This window comes from Cetorhinus maximus, chromosome 18 (assembly GCF_964194155.1).
Source record: "Cetorhinus maximus chromosome 18, sCetMax3.hap1.1, whole genome shotgun sequence".
NCBI classification, from domain to species: Eukaryota; Metazoa; Chordata; class Chondrichthyes; order Lamniformes; family Cetorhinidae; genus Cetorhinus; species Cetorhinus maximus.
In genome coordinates this window covers 64,647,864-64,666,509 of record NC_135896.1, presented here as the reverse complement: position 1 = coordinate 64,666,509, position 18,646 = coordinate 64,647,864, and the positions used below count along the sequence as shown (strand labels likewise).

General features: G+C 42.3%; 1 protein-coding gene across 1 annotated transcript in view; it reads right to left on the bottom strand.

Annotated features, from left to right (window-relative positions):
* The window catches only part of baz1a (bromodomain adjacent to zinc finger domain, 1A), a 104,854-nt gene extending 86,589 nt beyond the window's left edge, over positions 1 to 18,265 (bottom strand). The window contains exons 1-6 of the mRNA XM_078562816.1: positions 18,043 to 18,265; positions 17,458 to 17,591; positions 14,032 to 14,310; positions 11,713 to 11,871; positions 7,919 to 8,017; positions 7,501 to 7,588 (exon numbers count right to left, since the gene is read on the bottom strand). Coding sequence (XP_078418942.1) covers positions 7,501 to 7,588; positions 7,919 to 8,017; positions 11,713 to 11,871; positions 14,032 to 14,310; positions 17,458 to 17,570 — 738 coding nt within the window. The 5' untranslated portion in view covers positions 17,571 to 17,591; positions 18,043 to 18,265. The remainder of the gene's footprint in view (positions 1 to 7,500; positions 7,589 to 7,918; positions 8,018 to 11,712; positions 11,872 to 14,031; positions 14,311 to 17,457; positions 17,592 to 18,042) is intronic.
* Positions 18,266 to 18,646: the final 381 nt, after the last annotated feature.

Genomic DNA, 18,646 nt, shown 5'->3' with positions numbered 1-18,646 from the left:
TATGGAGCCTCCTCCTCCAGTGAGTTGTTTAATTGTCCACCACCATTCACGACTGGATGTGGCAGGACTGCAGAACTTGGATCTGATCTGTTGGTTGTGGGATCACTTAAATCTGTCTATCATTTGCTGCTTATGCTGTTTGGCACGCAAGTAGCCATGTTATAGCTTCACCAGGTTGACACCTCATTGTTACATATGCCTGGTGCTGTTCCTGGCATGCCCTCCTGCACTCTATATTGAACCAAGGTTGATCCTCTGGCTTGATGGTAATGGTAGAGTGGGGGATATACCAGGCCACGTGGTTACAGATTGTGTTCAAGCACAATTCTGCTGCTGATGGCGGCCCACAGCACCCCATGGATACCCAGTCTTGTGTTGTTAGATCTGTTCGAAATCTATCCCATTTAGCATGGTGGTAATGTCACACTAGGGTATCCTAAATGTGAAGGCGGGACTTCGTCTCCACAACAATTGTGTGGTGGTCACTTCTACCAATACGGCCAGGGACAGATGCATCTGTGGCAGGCAGATTGGTGAGGATGAGATCAAGTATGTTTTTCCCTCTTGTTGGTTACTTCACCACCTGCCACAGACCCAGTCTAGCAGCTATGTCCTTTAGGACCCAGCCAGCTTAGTAAATAGTGGTGCTGCGAGCCACTCTTGGGGATGGACATTGAAGTCCCCCACCCAGACTACATTCTGCACCCTTGCCACCCTCTGTGCTTCCTCCAAGTGGTGTTCAATATAGAGGAGCACTGATTTGTCAGCTGAGGGAGGGCGGTATGTGGTAATCAGCAGGTGGTGTCCATGCCCATGTTTGACCTGATGCCATGAGACTTCATGGGGTCCGGAGTCCAGATCCCACCATGGTAGTTGGAGAATTTAAATTGTCAATTAAATAAATCTGGAATAAAGAAGTTAAGCGTCAGTAATGGTCACCACAAACCTATAGATTATAAAAACTCATCTAGCACTAACATCCAAGCGAAGGAAATTTGCCAACCTTACTTGGTCCAAATGTGACTCCAGACCTCCAGCACTGTGGTTTACTTTTGAATGTTGTCTGAAATGGCCTATCAAGCCATTAATAATCAAACTAGACTGACCATCAGGCACTGACCCAGGATCAGGCACACCCACCAAAATAAACGGGAGATTTGGAACAGATCGAGTAACTCGAAACTGAGAGCCAGTGAGACATGTGGCCCATCAGCAAAATTTTATTCCACCACAATATAATCTTATGGTCCAGCATTTCCCACACACTACCATTACCATCAAACCAGGGCATAATCTTTGATTTAATGAGTATAGGACAGCATGGCAAGAGCACACCAGGTAGACCTAAAATTGCAGTGCCAATTTGGTAAAGTTACAACACACGATTACATGCATGCTAAACAGCATGCTCTAAGACAGAGCTCAATTCCCCTACAACCAACAGATTAGATACAAGCTCTGCAATTTTGCCTATTGTGAATAATGATGGACAATTAAGCAACTAGCAGAAGGTGGTGACTCCATAAACATATCCACCCTCATTGTTCTAGAACTACAACACTGAAAGTTGGAGACAAAAACAAGAATACCTGGAAAAACTCAGCAGGTCTGACAGCATCTGCGGAGAGGACCTCACATTGAATTTGACGATCTGCAGCAAGGAACAGTCAATTCATCTCCCCTTAACTTTCAATGGGATTAGAATCACAGTATCCCCAGTCAACACTGGGGGGGTTGGGTTACCATTGGCCAGGAACATAACTGGGGCACCACCCATATAAATACTGTGGCCACAAGAGCAAGTCAGAGACTGGAAATTCTGTGTTGAATAACTCATTGTTTTTGTTTTGGATTTCCAGCATCCGCAGTTTTTTGCTTTTAACTGAAAGTTGGAGTGCGCCCAGGTATATGTTCACCAGAAAAAAAAACAGAAAATTATCTAATCCAGACAATCACCATCCGATCACTCTACTCTGTGACAGAAGGTGTCAGACAGTGCTATCAAGTTGCAAATAATCTGCTCACCAATGCTCAGCGTAGGTTTGGCCAAGACTATTCAGCTCCAGGCCTCATTACAGCCTTAGTCCAAACATGGATGAAGAAAACCGAATTGCAGCGGAATTGTAGTGAGTAGAGAGTTACTGCCATTGACAATAGACATCATTTCAGACTGTGGTATCAAAGAGTCCTAACAAAACTGAAGTCAATGGAATGGAAGGGGGGAGGGGGACTTTCCACTAGCAAGAGTTGTGCCTAGCACAAAGATGACTTGATTATCGGAGGCCAACCACCACAGGACATGGCTGCACAAGTTCCTCAGAGCAGGTTCTTAGGTCCAACCATCTTCAGCTGCTTCTTCAATGATCTTCCCTCCATCATAAGGTCAAAAGTAAGGAAGTTTGCTGATAATTGCACGGTGTTTAGTGGCAAGAGCAGTGATGAGTGGAAAGTAATATTCATGCCACACAAATGCAGGACAATGACGATCTGCAGCAAGGAACAGTCAATTCACCTCCCCTTAACTTTCAACGGGATTAGAATCACAGTATCCCCAATCAACATCGGGGGGGCAGGGGGGTTACCATTTGCCAGGAACATAACTGGGGCACCAGCCATATAAATACTGTGGCCACAAGAGCAAGTCAGAGACTGGAAATTCTGTGGTGAATAACTCACCTGACTTCCCAAAGCCTACTATCTACAAGTCAGGAGCTTGAGGGCATGCTATCCACTTGCCTGGATGAGTGCAGCTCCAACACTAAAGAAGCTCCACATCATGCAGAACAAAGCAGCCCATTTCATGGCACCCCATCCACCACCTTAAGCATTATTTTCCTTCACCACCAGCAACCATTGGCAACATGTGCCTTCTACAAGATGCTGTGCAGCAACTCGCTAAGACTTCTTTGATAACACTTCCAAAACACACAACTTGTACCACCTAGAATGACAGGGGCAGCAGGAGCACAAGAACATCACCTCCAAGTTCCCCTCAAAGTCATGCACCATGACAACATGGAAATCGATTTCCATTTCTTCATAATAACTGGGTCACCATCCTGGAATGACTGAACAGCACTGTGGGTGTCCCAACACTACGTGGATGGCACCAGTTGAAGGTGGTTAACCACCACTTTCAAGGACAATCAGGAACGGGCAATAAATCAGGGATGTGACTGGGTCAGAGTAAAAAAACCTGAAAATGGTGAGCCCTGTGAGGGACTGTAGCGGCCAAGCAGGGGGGACAGTGTGGAGACTTTTAAAAATATTTTCTTTCAAATGGGGCTCTCTGATGCATTATTTCAGCAGCATTTGAAGAAATAACCTCTTCCCAAACCCCTTCCCTACCTCCCTCACTCACAAATGCCCTCCCTTCCCACTCAGCCTTCCACACATGCCATTCCTCCTCACGCAACACTCGCTCAACCTTTCCCTCCCTCCCTGCCCAGACCCATTCACTCATCCCCCACCTCATTCTCCACCGTCTCACCCGAGTTTCCCCACATTGCCCAAATTCAGCTCGTCACTGCCATTGGGTGGCTCAGCTCCTCCTTGGCTAGTGCCACTTGGATCCGCACTGCCAGGGAAAGGAGTGAGCCACCTCTGGGGGCAGGGGGGTCAGTCCCACATTGGCTAAGCCACTACTGCGTCCAGCCTGATGTGGGAGGACAGCCAGGTTTGGTATTTTGGGAGTAGGTACCGAGGAGAGTTGGGAACAAACACCCTCTGCTCCTGCCTCCTTATAGGTGGAAACTCCCTCCTCTCCCATTTTCAGATTCTTCTCCTTGGTCTCCAAGTTGAAGGATTGGTGACGGTGCAGACAAAAGTCTCCTGCATGGCAGCCGCGGGACTGGCCAGAACAACGGCACCAGCTCCTCCAATCACAGATCTCCTCCCTCCTATCCTATTGCTCCTCAAATCACAGATTGTATTTCTGGAGAAGCAAGAGCGCAAGGGAGGGAATGAGTGACTGGAGGAGCTGGAGCATCCAGCCTCGGAGACACAGAATCTGAAACTGAAGGAGCAGTTCCTTCTCTCCCATACTGACTACTCCTTCAATCACAGCTTGGCAGTCAGTTCCCGCTCTTGCTGACTGACAGCAGAGTTGGAATTTTTTTTTAAACCCCGTACCAACCCCGAAGGTCAGAACCTATATTCAGATGGGAGCTTTCCAAAACGCCAATGTCAGAGATCCACCAAACACTAGGAATTTCTCACCCCGGTCTGTTAATTAAAGTTTGCAGTTGGTGGGGGGGGGGGAGAAAGCCGAAAGTCATTTATTAAAAAAAAAGGGGGTGGCAAAAGCAAAAAATGTGAAATCCAGTAAAAAACAAAAAGCACATCCCTGATCAATGTTGGTCTTGTCAGTGATGCTCCCATCCATCCCATCAACAAACAAAAGGGGTGCAGAGATAGGGAGACAAGTGCGAGGCCATTGGGGGAGGAGTGGTGAATTAGGAAATAAGGAGCAGTGAGTATTTGTTTTTAAAAAAATAAGACTTTGCTGGTCCAATAACCAATGCATGCCAGCTAGCCCAGGATGAACTGGATGTTGTACAAATTAGGTATGGAGTAGAGGTTTGGATCAGTTCAAATTTATGGAGGGTGGAAGGTGAGACACCAGCCAGGAGATCACTGTCCTGTCAAGTCTAGACGATAAAGGCATTAGTGAGGCTTTCTGCAGATAAGTTGAAGTGGAGACAGGCAATGCTACAGAGGTGGAAGCAGACTATCTTGATAATTGAACAGATATGCTGGCAGTCGCAGGTGTAAATGATATGCTGCCCATTAACAAAATTGAGTTAGTGTACGTCCTGTGAGGTTTAAGCTGGGACCTTGTACTCTCCATACATTCATGAATTAGGTATGAGCATAGAAGGTAAATTATTACCTATACTGGTCACCAGAATGGTAATAAGAGAGCATAGAGCTTAAAATGATTTTTTTTTTCCATGTAAGTGCTTACTAGAAAATGAAGTGTATTACTTCATGACCTTTGAAATGCAATCATTCACAAAAAAGACTAAGGTGAATACTTAAAAGTCAGGTACAGGGAGAAAGCTGCAAAACAGGACTAGAGTGGTTGGATCTTGCGCAGAGCTTGCAGTGTTCAAGTCACAATGAGTCAAAAGAACTCTGATTTAAATTTCTAATGATTCAATGGAGCATCCATTTTGTAATCCAAATTAGACTTAACTATCATTTGTGAACAGTAAAGCTCCTACTCCCTCTAGTGGTTGCCTAACAGAAAATACGATAAGAGTTCAGAACATCTCCATGCAAAAAACTAAATTAGATCAAAATGAAAGTTAATATTTTACTGAAGGGTTGATCAAAGCTCAACATCTTTGCCAAATCATCCCTTAGGTGATAAGTGATATAAATCAAGCCAGGCTCTTACAGCAAATTATGGTAGCCTGAAATAAAGTTTGAAATTGCCATTTTTAATTCTGCATTCATTAAATATTGATATTTATACCAGATTGAAGGCTACTCAGTCATAGATTAACTGAAATAGAATGACTAATCACATAGCAATAGTATAAAATGGATTTGATTAGTTTCTACATGACACAATGGGGTCATCTTGGTATGATATGAAGGAATCTACTGTGCAAAATAAAAGCTGGGAATACAGTTTACAAAGAAGGCGTCACCTACAGGACATTTCACTAATTAAGGCTGGTCAAAAAGAGAACTTTATACTCTTCCTCCAACACAACTAATGCAGAAGCAAAATACTTCAAATGTTGGAATTTGAAATAGGAACAGAATATGCTGGAAATACTCAGTAGGGCAGACAGCATCTGTGCAGAGAGAAACCAAGTTAACAGCAGGTTGACGATCTTTTGTCAGAACTGGAAAAAAGTAGAGATGCAACAGGTTTTAAGCATGTATGAGGCAGGAAAGGGTCAGGGAGAAAAAAAGGAAAGGGTGGAAGCCAGGGGAGATTAAATGACAGAAGGAAATAGTAATGGGACAAGTGAAGAAACAAAGATGGCTCTGATGGAGATGTATTGAGAATAGCAGAATCAAAAGCTGCTTTCAAAATAGTAGAGGCAGAGGTTACGATGTGAAGTTGTTGAATTCAATGTTCAATCTAGAAAGCTGTAAAGTGCCTCATCAAAAGATGAGGTTCTGCTCCTCAAGCTTTCATTGAACTAAACAGGAACAGTGTGGGTGGCCAAGATGAGAGGTCAGAATGGGAGTGGGGCAAAGAATTAAAATGAAAGGCAACCGGAAGTTTGGTCAGGCCTGCAGACTGAATGCAGGTGTTCTGCAAAATGACTACCCAATCTGAATTTGGTCTCCTCAATCGAGATGGTGCTACATTATGAGCAGCCAATGCAGTATAATACATTGAAAGTAGTAAATTGCTGTTTCATCTGAAGTGTTTTGATTCCTGGATGATGGAAAGGGAGGAGCTAAGTGGGGAGGTAGTACATTTCCCAGAGTTGGACGGGAAGGTGCCATGGGAAGGAAAAGGTATTTTGTGGACCGGGGTGTCTTTCTCCGAGGGAACTGCCTCTTTGGAATGCTGAAGGGCTGGGGGGCTTGTTGGGAAAATATGTTTGATGGTGGCAGAAAACGATATGTTGGCTGTGGTAGGGTGGAAGGCAAGGACAATGGAAGTCTACCACAGTTCTGGGAGGATGGGGTGTGGGTGAGAGTGAGAGTGCAGGAAATGTAATGGACGGATTCATAGTTCCCATCGACCATGGTATGGGGAAACCCTTGGTTGAAGAAAACTGAAAATAAAGCAGGAGCACAACATAAAATCATCGGAACAGATGTGAAGGAGGCAGAGAAATTTGGAGAATTGGAGCAAAGTCCTTTCAGGAAAGTGGGGTGGGGGGTAAAGAGTCAGCTTGTAGTGGATATTGGTCGATAACTTATCCCCAAAAATGGATACACAGAGGTCAAAACAAGGAAAGGGAAGAGTGAAATGAAGGATGAATTTTGCAAGCGAAGTGAATGAAATTTTCCAGTTTGCAACAAAAGCAGGAAACATCAATACAGTGGACTGGAAAGAGGGCTGAGGGAGGGGACCAGAGTAAGAAAAATAGGTCTACTCGGACTCTATTTCAGATCATAATCTCTGCTCCCATTTCCTCGGATGGCAACTGGTGATGCTTCTCGTACTCCCATTTACGCCTCCTTGACCCATTTTTGTGTTCCTTTACTTGTCCCATGTCCACCTTCTTTTGCCTGCACCATCACCCATTTAATCTCTCCTGCCTTCCACCCTTTCACAGACCCTCCCTTCTGTTCTCCCCCTCTCTTCCCTGCCTCTATACACGCTTATACGTTGTTTCATCTCTAACATGTCCGGATTATTGATCTTTGATCAAAACTGGAGCATGCATTTCCTCTCTACACAAATGCTGTCCAACTTTAGTGAATGTTTCCAGCATTTTATGGTTTTATCTTTAACAAAACTAAAATTCTTCTTGACAAGCAATTAATGATTCTGATAACCTGTCAAAAGACAATTATTACCTTGACTTTAAGCATGCCATGTCGTAACTCACAATGCTGTTTGAGAAAGAGCTTCAACTTGTCTTGAGAAAACTGATTTTTCTTGCGACTATTAAACAAAAAGAAACCTAAAATGAAACTACACATATACATACACACATCTTAAACAGAAACTATGCCCTAAGCAAATGAACACAGGTTGAAACATTTGCTAGAAGACATATTCAAATGGATTTTAACCTTCCTCGTCCCCATACCCACCGTGGTAGCTTATGGAGGCCTGCCTCCTTGCCTTGTCCCACGCTTGTTGTAGAGTGGCACCCCTCAAGCTATATAACCAATTGTCTCTCTCTAATGGAGAGAGATGCCTCTGTTCCTTTGTGGAACAGTTAGTAACCATTACCTTCCTGGTAAACAAGCTTTCACTGATAACACTTACTTCATCTGGGCAGCCTTAATGATGGTTTCATTCCCTTCAGTTTTAAGAGGTTTCACCTTGTACTGAAATAAAGCAACATCAACCTTGCTTTTCTTTTTCCTGTTAAAAAAAAATGTAGAATGTTACACTACCAAGTTAAGCAATATTTGATATTTCTGATTCAATAAAAGATGTTCATCTACGTTAGCATTCAAGATCACTTCATGGAGTGCAAAGTGACAGTTGCAGTTAAGTGAAACCTAAATTTCCATGTTCACAGAATATAGCAGATTTATCTTATTCACGCAATAAGAGAAATGGCTAATGGACGAATAAAACATTAAATACTGCTTTGCTGTTGCACATGCAAAGGCACACAGTATTTAGGTTTGTGACGTGATCAGTAAAATGATCAGTAAAGGAAAGTTCTTAAAGCAGGCCATCATTTTGCTTGCATTTCAAAGTAGTTTCTCTGGTTTGGATAGTTTCAATCCAATTACTAGTGTGCTAGGGCCTGCAGCCCCCAATTGGCAAATGTAGAAGCCATGTTACAACAGCTGCGAGAATCATACTAGTGCAGTTCAGGATGTTTGAAATTCTGGAAAGGCAGGAAATTTTACCATGCATTTAATTGTGTTACATCTGACATGGGTTTATTGTCACCAAGTGCATGAAATGAGGAAGTTCTATTTTTAGCAACAACGTCCCTCATTACCACAAATAAATTTGGGGATTTAAAAAATCCCCGTTAAAATTGTAATCTCTCCACCCGTATCAAAATTAGCCAAATATGCATTTGTGCAGGCAACTATTAAAAGCTTTTGAATGGAGATTAAACATAGGCTGCAGAAATTGAAGGTCTACAATCCATCTTTTTGTTAAAAATATTATTCATTCATGGGATGTGGGCGTTGCTGGCTAGGCCAGCATTTATTGCCTATCCCTAGTTGCCCTTACTCAGAGGGCATTTAAGAGTCAACCACGTTGCTGTGGGTCTGTAGTCACATGGAGGCCAGACCAGGTAAGGACAGCAGATTGCCTTCTCTCAAGGACATTAGTGAACCAGATGGGTTTTTACAATTGACAATGGTTTTATGGTTATCATTAGACTTTTAATTCCAGATTTTTTTTAATATTGAATTCAATAAACACCCAAAAGCCATTCCAATCATCTTCTAACCATCTGCTCCCTGTAGTATATTTTGTTGAAAATTTTCAAGTCTTAGATACGTGAAAAACTGTGTTTCAAAATCCAGTTCAATGACAAAGCTTGAAAAGAGATGTAAACTAAAAAAGGTACATGCACACAGATGTGTATCCATGGAAACAGCCAATGTAGTTAGTCTCAGCCTATAGACACATTAAAAAAAAAATCTAAAGTTAGAAACAGTTTGATAAAAGAGCAACAGATGCAAGGTAGCTAGGTGAAAAGCACAGCAGACAGGCCGAGTGGCAGCTATTTTACCAAATAAGCTAATGGAGCAAGAATCTGTGCACTTATGCACTTATGCATGAGTAGACTGGCACCTGTGCAATCTTGTGTGAGAAAGGAGGCAATAGTTTACCAACGTACTAAAATGACAAGACAGAAATAGACCAGCTGATCCTTTGATACTATCCCATATGTCAAGAGTGCAATTTAAACTCTACTATCCCAATTCACAATCTCCCGGGAGAAGCAAGAGACAAAAAGATAAAAACCTAGGTCAATTCAAGTAAAAGAAGATCTGGAATTTCACTCCAATTCCCAATAGCAATCAAACAAGCTACCAGAGGCAACAGCGACCAGGAGACATATCATTCAATACCTCAACTACCTTTTGTGCACTGATGCCAGTCACATTTAGCAATTCGCCCGGCTCCCACGCAATGAATCCATACTCATCGAAAGGCCAATGGCCTTTATGAAAGGAAAATTTCCGGACATCTAACTTGTACTTGCGATACATGTCTCCTTTACCTCCCTAACCAACGGTAGGATCTACAAGCAGTTTTTTAGTGGTTGCAAGTGGGTAGCAGTGTCCACATAGTCCAGTTCTAAGACAATTTCTCAATGTCTATATCAATGATTTGAATACAGGTCTGGAGGGAGTCAGGCTCAAATTTGCAAATATCAAAATAGAAACAATGACACAATATAGGTTATTCAGTTCACCATGCCTTTGAAAGAACTAATTAGTCTCCCCCTGCCCTTTACCCAAATCCCTGCAAATTTACATGCCCCTCTGCACCCAAACATTTATCCAATTTCCTTTTAAAAATATTGAATCTGTTTCCACCACCATTTCAAGTAGTGCATTCCAAATCATAATGTGCTGCCGAAAAACATTTTTCCTCATCACACCTCTGGCTCTTTTGCCAATTACTTTGAAATAAGAGGTTTGGTTAATTTAAGGCCAATGATACAAAAGAATAGTGATAAGGTAAATAGTCTATAAAGCAATAGCCAGAAATCAAATATTAGGTGGTGAAGTGATGCATTTTAAGGAAAAGGTGACAGCACTATAATATCAATGCAAAGCAGACTTAATGCCGTGGAAGATCAGGGGCATTTGGGGGATGCAGATTGAAAGGACATTAAAAGGCGGAACCTCAGATTCGTAAGATTCTAGCATAAAAAAAAGAATGGAATTCTAGGTTTCATCACAGCAGGTATTGAATAAGAGTCAAGTGTTAATGATGAGCTTTCAGGAAACCTTCAGCCCTCTGATAAGGCACATTATTCGGCTCCACACTACAGGAAGGATGCTGAGGCTTTAGGAGAGAATTTACTACAATGATGCCTGTTATGAAGAAATACAAAAAAACCATGAAAAATTGACAGTTCTTTCCTAAGAATGCAGAATTAGGCACTGTATGATAGAAATGTTTAAAGTTATGAAAATATGAGACAGGATAGGTTGAAGCAGATGATTGTCAGCAGTTGAGCAACCAAGAATCACCAATAAATATGTCGTTAAAAATCAAGAAATTTATAACCAAGAGGGCAGGAGAGAATTTTGAAAAAGTTGAGGGGCTAGGGAATTCGATGACCAAGGCAAACAGTCTTAAGGTTAGATAGGATAAACCGAAGGAGGAAAAGGATGTGCGAACAGTGCGGCTACATATCATAGCTATTTGCCTGCATGGAAGGTAAACACAGACAAGGACTGGATGAGCTGAATAGCCTGTTTCACAATGCAAGTGCTTTCATTGATGCTAGCCTACCCATGTGGACCAATCTAACCTAAAGGAAAAGTGGAAACTGAAAAAAAACAGAAAAGTAGAAAAATAAATCAGACTCAAAACAAGTCCTTCTTAGTAAATTTAAAAGCTCTTAGGTAAAATGAAAATACATTTTATTTTTTAAAAAGCTCAATTACTAAAAATAAGAAATTGTGCGCTCCTGGTTACCTACATAATTTTCATTACCTTGTCCCACTACAAAACCAATTTGAAAAAAACAATGTGTACAAGAATCTGTAGCAGTTCTTACAACAGCCAAGATTTTCACTCCAAGCAATAGCAAATTTTTCTTGAAATACAAATCATTTGCCCAAGTGGCTCCCCTGATAACAACTGCTAATATTTAAACAACTCAAACAGAAGTATATCGTTAGAGCCTAGTATTTAATTTAAAAGTCAAGCTAGTTTGTGGTCCAATCAAACATCCTATTTCACATCTGTCAAAGAGTTAGACCCATTATACCCATCCAATCAACAGCTATATGGTTTCCTCAACCATCGTACTCATGACTTTACAATGCCTATATTAGAAGTTGCACAGCTTTAACAAATTATTAAGCCATTAGGCCCAGTTTAATGTTATTATTTACCCAATTGATGCAGATGGCGCAGAGCTTTTGGATCGTTCCTCATTGTCACTTTCATCACTAATGACAATCACCACATCTTCAGCTCTGTTGCTTACATGTCCATTGGCAGTCCCGTTTTGTACTGGTGGGGTCAGAACTTCCAAAACCTTACACGTTTGCCTAAAAAAAAAGTTTAAATTCAGGCAGAATATTTTATATTCCCCATCATGCATTGATTACAACTGATAAAAGGTTGTACTAAGCTACAAGCTCATACATATTTGCTTAGTTTGCTTTCAACTCCTAAAGACTTGCAATTATAGCGTACCTTTCATGTACAGAACATTTCAGTGCTTTATCACCAATGAACTATTTTGAAAGTTTTTCCACTTGTAATGTAGGAAATGAGGCAGCCAATTTGCACAAAGCAAGTTCCCACAAACAGCAATGTGATAATAACCTGATAATGTTTTTTTTGGTGATGCTGATTGAGGGATAAATAACTCACCTGCTCCTCATTAAAAACTCGTGCCACGGGATATTTTTTTACATTGACCTCAGGGGGCAGACAGAGCTACGTTTTAACGGTAACATTCCTGCATGTTCGACATAAAACTCATGGAATCTCACAACATATTTGTTTTTGAATGTAGAAAATTAAAATTGGTTTGAGATACTTTTGATTTTTAAATTACAATGTTCTTTCTTCTGTTTCCATGAAAAACAATTTTATGTTTTGCATTTAAAAACAGAATGTTACATATTTAAAAATGGGCTGTTAACAGATTTCGTATTTAATAAGTGCTCATGTCCTCTACACAATTAACATTCAGGCGTTCCCCACTTTCCCCATCCTTCTACCATATACTATGTGACATCTAGAATACAAATGGAATTTTTATATAGAAAATGGTAGAACACAGTAACTGGTCTCCCAGGCTTTTTGCTTCCATTGCCAAGCGTTTGAAACAAACAGCTCCAGCTACACAAGTCCCCAAAATTATTGTTTTCAGTTACTGCTCAGAAAATGTTGGCATTAATTTCAATTGCTATGTTTATGGCATCTGGTTTCAGAGCAGCATGTACACATTTTTGATCTTCCATTTCAACTAGCTTGCATACTATGTACTAATGGCAACCTGAAGATCAATGCATCCATGTCCCCTCCTTCTAAGAACTTAGGCTTGTTTTGAAAAGGAAGCCAACATCTAAGACATGAAAGCAAGCAACAATAACTTCAAAAGCATAAAGCCTTCCATTCTGGGATGCGCTGTAAAAAGGTGCTGTCATCCTTAAGAAGTTCCAAACTATTTACAGCCAATGAACTCCTTCTGAAGTGTAGTCACTGTAAAGCAGCTAATTTGCAAAACGAAAGGTCCCACAAACAACGAAGTAAGCTCCAGATCATCTAATTTGGTTGTGTTGCTTGCTTTCAAACTTTCGATATCTGGAATGATTTTATCCTGAGTAACCGTGGCCATAACTCAAGTGAGTTGTGCAAGGCTTTCTTACAAATATAAACTGGTAGGTTCTCTAGTGAAGATATCTTATCAATGTCTGTTCATATCCTTTACCTGGCCTTCATTCTTGCACTTTCAGCAAGAAATACTGACAGCAGGAGACTATCTGTTTTGATTTCAGTGTTGTTATGGGATCTCAATGTTATTATGGGAGCAGAGTTTAGCACTTCATCCGAAACACGGCAGCCCTGAATAATCCAGCACTCCTTTGCGTATTGCACTGGAGGATCGGCCTAGATTATGTACTTGGCTTGGAGTGGTGACTGGAGTGAACTCATGACTGTCTGACTCAAGAGGAAAAGTAGAGTATTTTGTTTCCCTGATGGCTAAGAAAACACCATCTGAGATGCAACACCCCTAGAAAATCCAGTATTCATATCTTGATCTGTACTGAGTTAGTAGACTACAGTTGTGAAAAAAGTGAGGAACTACAATTGGCTGCAGTCTTGCAAGTAAGCAAAGTTTTTAAAAAATCTACCCTGGGTTTCCACCATCATTCTTGCAATTTCAGCAAAATTAAATGTCCGGTGAAGGATATGAACAGACATCGATGATATTTTCACTTGAGAACCTACCAATTTATATTTCTAAGACAACTTGCACAACTCACTTGAGTTATTGCCACTGTTACTCAGGATAAAATCATTCCAGATAGAGAAATATTAAAAGCGAAGGTATAGTATTGGGAATACATGTGAAAAGCAAAACATCCAGGGATCTACAACAGCAATACAAGAAGTGTGGTCAAAGAGAAAATCAGTTCTCTTAAAACACAAGAACTGTGATCTTGAAATTGTACGTAATCTTAAATCAAACTTACTTGACGCCACTAATACTGGTTACTTCTACTATCTCTCCAGCAAAGTATCGATCCTTAGTGTACGTGTAGAGATCATCACACAATTCATGGAGTCGTGAACAGCAAGCAAGGGTTGTCAAGTAGAGGATGGGCACCACCAGTGGCTCAGGGAAATTTTGGAGGTTCTGTCTGGCCTTGTTTTCTGACTCAAGCGCTTCCTGGTAAGTCAGCCCTGGTTTGCCTGTAATAGCACAGCTCCAAACTAGACTGTTGCAAAGTATGGTTCTTTCAAAAAAGTCACTGAAAACAAGAACAATTAAATATTATAATTTTGAATATAGAAGGGAAAACAAACAATGAAAGAGCTTTCAAACACAAGTCATGGAAAATAGATTCAATCTATAAGTGCAATTTGATTTTTCATGACTTATAATTTAGACCTGTCATTTAAGATTTCAAACTTACAGCAGGAGCAAGATCAGTTGACAACTGAACGGGTGGAGTCTGACATTCATGATCTGGATACCAAATAGAGGGAATCAGGCTAATTTTTAAGTAAGCTCCTTCTCAAGTCAAAAATAGACAAAAGTCAAGCAGTTTTAATAGCTGCAACAGGTCTCAAGTTTGCCTCAGACTGCAAAAAAGACTTGATGGCAAAAATATAAAAAAACAAAGCATTTTAGAATTAAACTAAAATAACATCCCATATTTTCTATTTCACACAAAAACCAACAAGATTTTTGTTGGTACAGTGCAGTGACAATCAGGCAAGACGTTCCTAATTTATGAATATTAGCAGCATCTTCATTTCACATGTACAAAAATACTTTCCCAGAGCTAGCAAAGCTGCAAATTCCTTCAATGTGGAAACATTTATTGCATTTATCTTTAGAATCCATTTAATACAGCATCCACAAAAAATACATTTACACTGTTCAAGTGCCAAGGACTAATCACAGTGCCTTAAAATTAGACGACTTCAGCAAGGGTGAGAGAAATTTACTCAAAAGCCTGAAAACATTTTTAAACTTGATCAATGGTGGCTCCAGGAACATCAGCTGCCTAAAATCAACACTCGTGCATCTTGCACAGAATTTAGAGGCCAATCCCTAAAGTTTCATTTACTTCCCATGTCTCCACAGTATACTCGACCAAGGTGGTGAAATGATTTACTTCGAGACATGTAATCAAAAGTGTCAAGTCCCATTGTTGTGGTGACCTCCACTGAGTATTCACCCACAATAACTTGCCAAGACTGGCTACTCACATGGAGAATCATAGGTATAAACCCACTTTTCATTGCACTGTGGAGCAACCCATCAGAGAACGCATAACATGCGTAACAGGTTTCCCTTGATATGCATTGCCCATTGTATTAACTAGGGTGACAATTGGCTTCCATGAAGACAGAGGTATATTAACTGCTACGGTATAATGTTTAAACGGCATATTTGATACCATGCTCAATTCTTTCTTCCGGAAAAATGATTTTAACCATGTTATACCAAAAGAAACAGAAAATCTGAAAATAACTCAAATTAATTTTACTTCCACGTCTGCCTTGAAGTGTTGCCACAAAAACCTTACTGGGCCAGCCATATAAACACTGTAGCTACAAGAGCAGGTTAGAGGCTGTGAAATCTGTGGCAGGGAACTCACCTCCTAACTCCCCAAGATAAAAACAAAAAACTGCAGATGCTGGAAATCCAAAACAAAAACAGAAACAGAAATACCTGGAAAAACTCAGCAAGTCTGGCAGCGTCGGTGGAGAAGAGCACAGTAGTTCTGTTGAAGGGTCAACTGTGCTCTTCTCCGCCGATGCTGCCAGACCTGCTGAGTTTTTCCAGGTATTTCTGTTCCTGTTTTTGTCCTAACTCCCCAAAGCCAGTTCACCACGTACAAGGCACAAGTCAGGAGTGTGATCATATACTCTCCACTTGCCTGGATGATTGCAGCTCCAACAACACAAGAAGCTCAACACCATTCAGGACAAAGCAGCCAACTTGATCACTCCCTCCATCATCTGCATACAGTGGCAGCAGCATGTGCCATATACAAGATGCACCGCCGCAACTCATCATGGTTCCTTACAACCTGTACCACCTAGAAGAACAAGAGATGACCTGTGGGAACTTCACCACCTGTAAGCCTCCCTCGAAACCACACATCATCCTGACTTGGAATTATATTGCTGTTCCTTCACTGTCACTAGATCAAAACCTAGAACTCCCTGCCTAACAGCATTATGGAAGTACTGACACCAATGGACTGCAGTGGCTCAATGCCTCAAGGGCAATTTAGGGATGGGAAATAAATGCTGGTCATGCCATCAATGTTCACACCTCATGAATGAGCTACAACTTGGACAAATAGTTTGTGATTACATTACTATCATTAACACTTCAACTGATCATGCATGAAGCCAGCAGTGGTGCTCACCAGATAACAAAAAACCCAGTAAAATTCAATGCATGGAAATATACTGTGGAGATTTTCATTGATCTACTCTCAGTATTCAGAAATTTAGTTATTTCCACAGTTTTGATGCATCAACATTTCCATTAAATTACTGACTGGTGATGGCTTCACAGTTACCCTTATTCCCACTGGGTGCTTTAGCCGAAGTGACTGGAGTTCAATTTACTACTGTGGCAGCCACAATCCATCTGCTGTTATATTTAAAAATGTTAAAACAAGAAGATAAATGCACCAACCAAATTTTCATCACCCTAAAATAAAAGAAAACGAACTTAAAATTCGGTACATCTAGGATGTTTACAGTTGAATAGGCTCAGGTTCTCCGAACCAGGCCCATTACTGACTCCGTGTACAAAAGAAGACAATGTTCGGATAATCACCAAAACAACCCACGCTCCCCCACATGTCGCGCACAAAACTCAAGATGAATCTTCGCAGAGAAGATGCTTATTAAAAAGAACAACAAAAGAAAGTGTCACAATCCTGGCAGCATCCCCCGAATTCCCCAGAACAATTTTTTTTAAAAAGGGGGGGCGGCTTTGGTTTGGCGCAAATCCGTTTGAAAACGGCTCGGATCGAGTGTGTAAAAAAAAAAATCAGCCATCAGGGTGTACGAATAAATTTACATTATCCGCCAGCTCAAGGCCTACTCGCAATCGGCACGAGTTTATTAATACTTTGACAGCCCGCCACACGGGTTTGGAAGATCGAGCAGGATGGGGCAGTCTGTACAGGAGACCGGGGAGGTAACCAAAGCCCCTTCCCCAAGGCCGGCAGCCAAACCCAGAGCCGTTAACGCTGCTTTCGAATTATAATTTGTTGATTTGAACGAAAATTGAGGAGTGCGCCCGTGTGCCGGGCAGTCCCAGTGCCAACTCCGAGCCCGCCGCCTTCAATCACCTAGACAGACAAGTTCCTCAAACCCCCCCCCCCCCCCCCCCGCGGCCGCCCGCTACACACACAACTCACTCATAATTCCTGAAGATCTCGATGGTCATCCGACAGTAGAAAACTTCTTCGTCCGGCTTCAGGTCGGCCGGGGGTTTTTGTCTGACGAACGGTTTGCGGTGGAGAAGCGGCATCCCCTCCTCGGACAGGCAGCGCTGGCAAGGGAAGGGAGGGAAGGGAGACAAAAACGCCCGAGTCAAAGAGAAAGAGAAACATACACACGTTAAAAAAAAATAAATGAAATAAAATCAAACCGAGCCCCGAAACCGGTGCCCGGAACAGCCAAATCCCAACACCCGGCAAAACAACAACTTCACCATCAAACTTCATCCCCGCCGCCATCCCATCCCAATCGACAGCGGAAACCCACAACAAACCGTTACCGCACAGCCCGGCGGCACGAGTGAAACGAGGCCAACAATGTGCTCGGCAGCACCCCCCCCCCCCCGCCCGCCAGCCAGCCAGCCAGCCAGCCACCTCCTCCTCCCCGGTGCCTTTGCCCGTCACCGCGGTTTGTCGGCTCCCTCTCCCCGCCCGCCCGCCTGCCGCCGGGGTCCCAAACGCGGAACCAGCCGCCAAAGTCGAGAGGAGCTCGGTCCACTTTACCTGGTGTGTGTTAGGGGGCAGGGGGAGCGATAGGTGGATGTTTCCCGGCTGCTTTATTCTCCTCTCCCTGAGTTACAAGTCTGTGTTCCGGTGGGTCCGATCAGCCGCTGTTACCGGCTCCGTCTGCTGCTGCTTCCTCTTCCTCTCAGCAGCTGCTGCTCCTCTCTTTCCCCCCACCCCACCTCACCTCACCTCCTTCTGCGCCTGCGTCCTTCTCCAAGCCGCCTGTATCAACGTCACAAGAGGTAGAACTCCGTCCCCAACCGCTCCTCCCATTGGCCCACCACCGTCCCCAACCGCTCCTCCCATTGGCTCACCCTCCACACAAACCTCTCCACCCATTGGTCTCTGTCCTAACACTTTGTCTTCCATTGGTTTATTCTCAAACCCCGGCCCAAAACCTCACCTCTCATTGGCTCAAACCGAATGATTTTTAACCAAACACAAGGAAGAGAGGCGCGCGGCGGTTGGTCACGCGGTTTTGTCGCTCAGTCTCCTGTGGTAATAGCAGGGAATTGCTCATCTTTACTGCTCAAGTTCCCCCTCATATTTAGTCATCGTATTATGGAATTTGAGCTCTTTTCGCTTGTTGAGTACTTTTTCT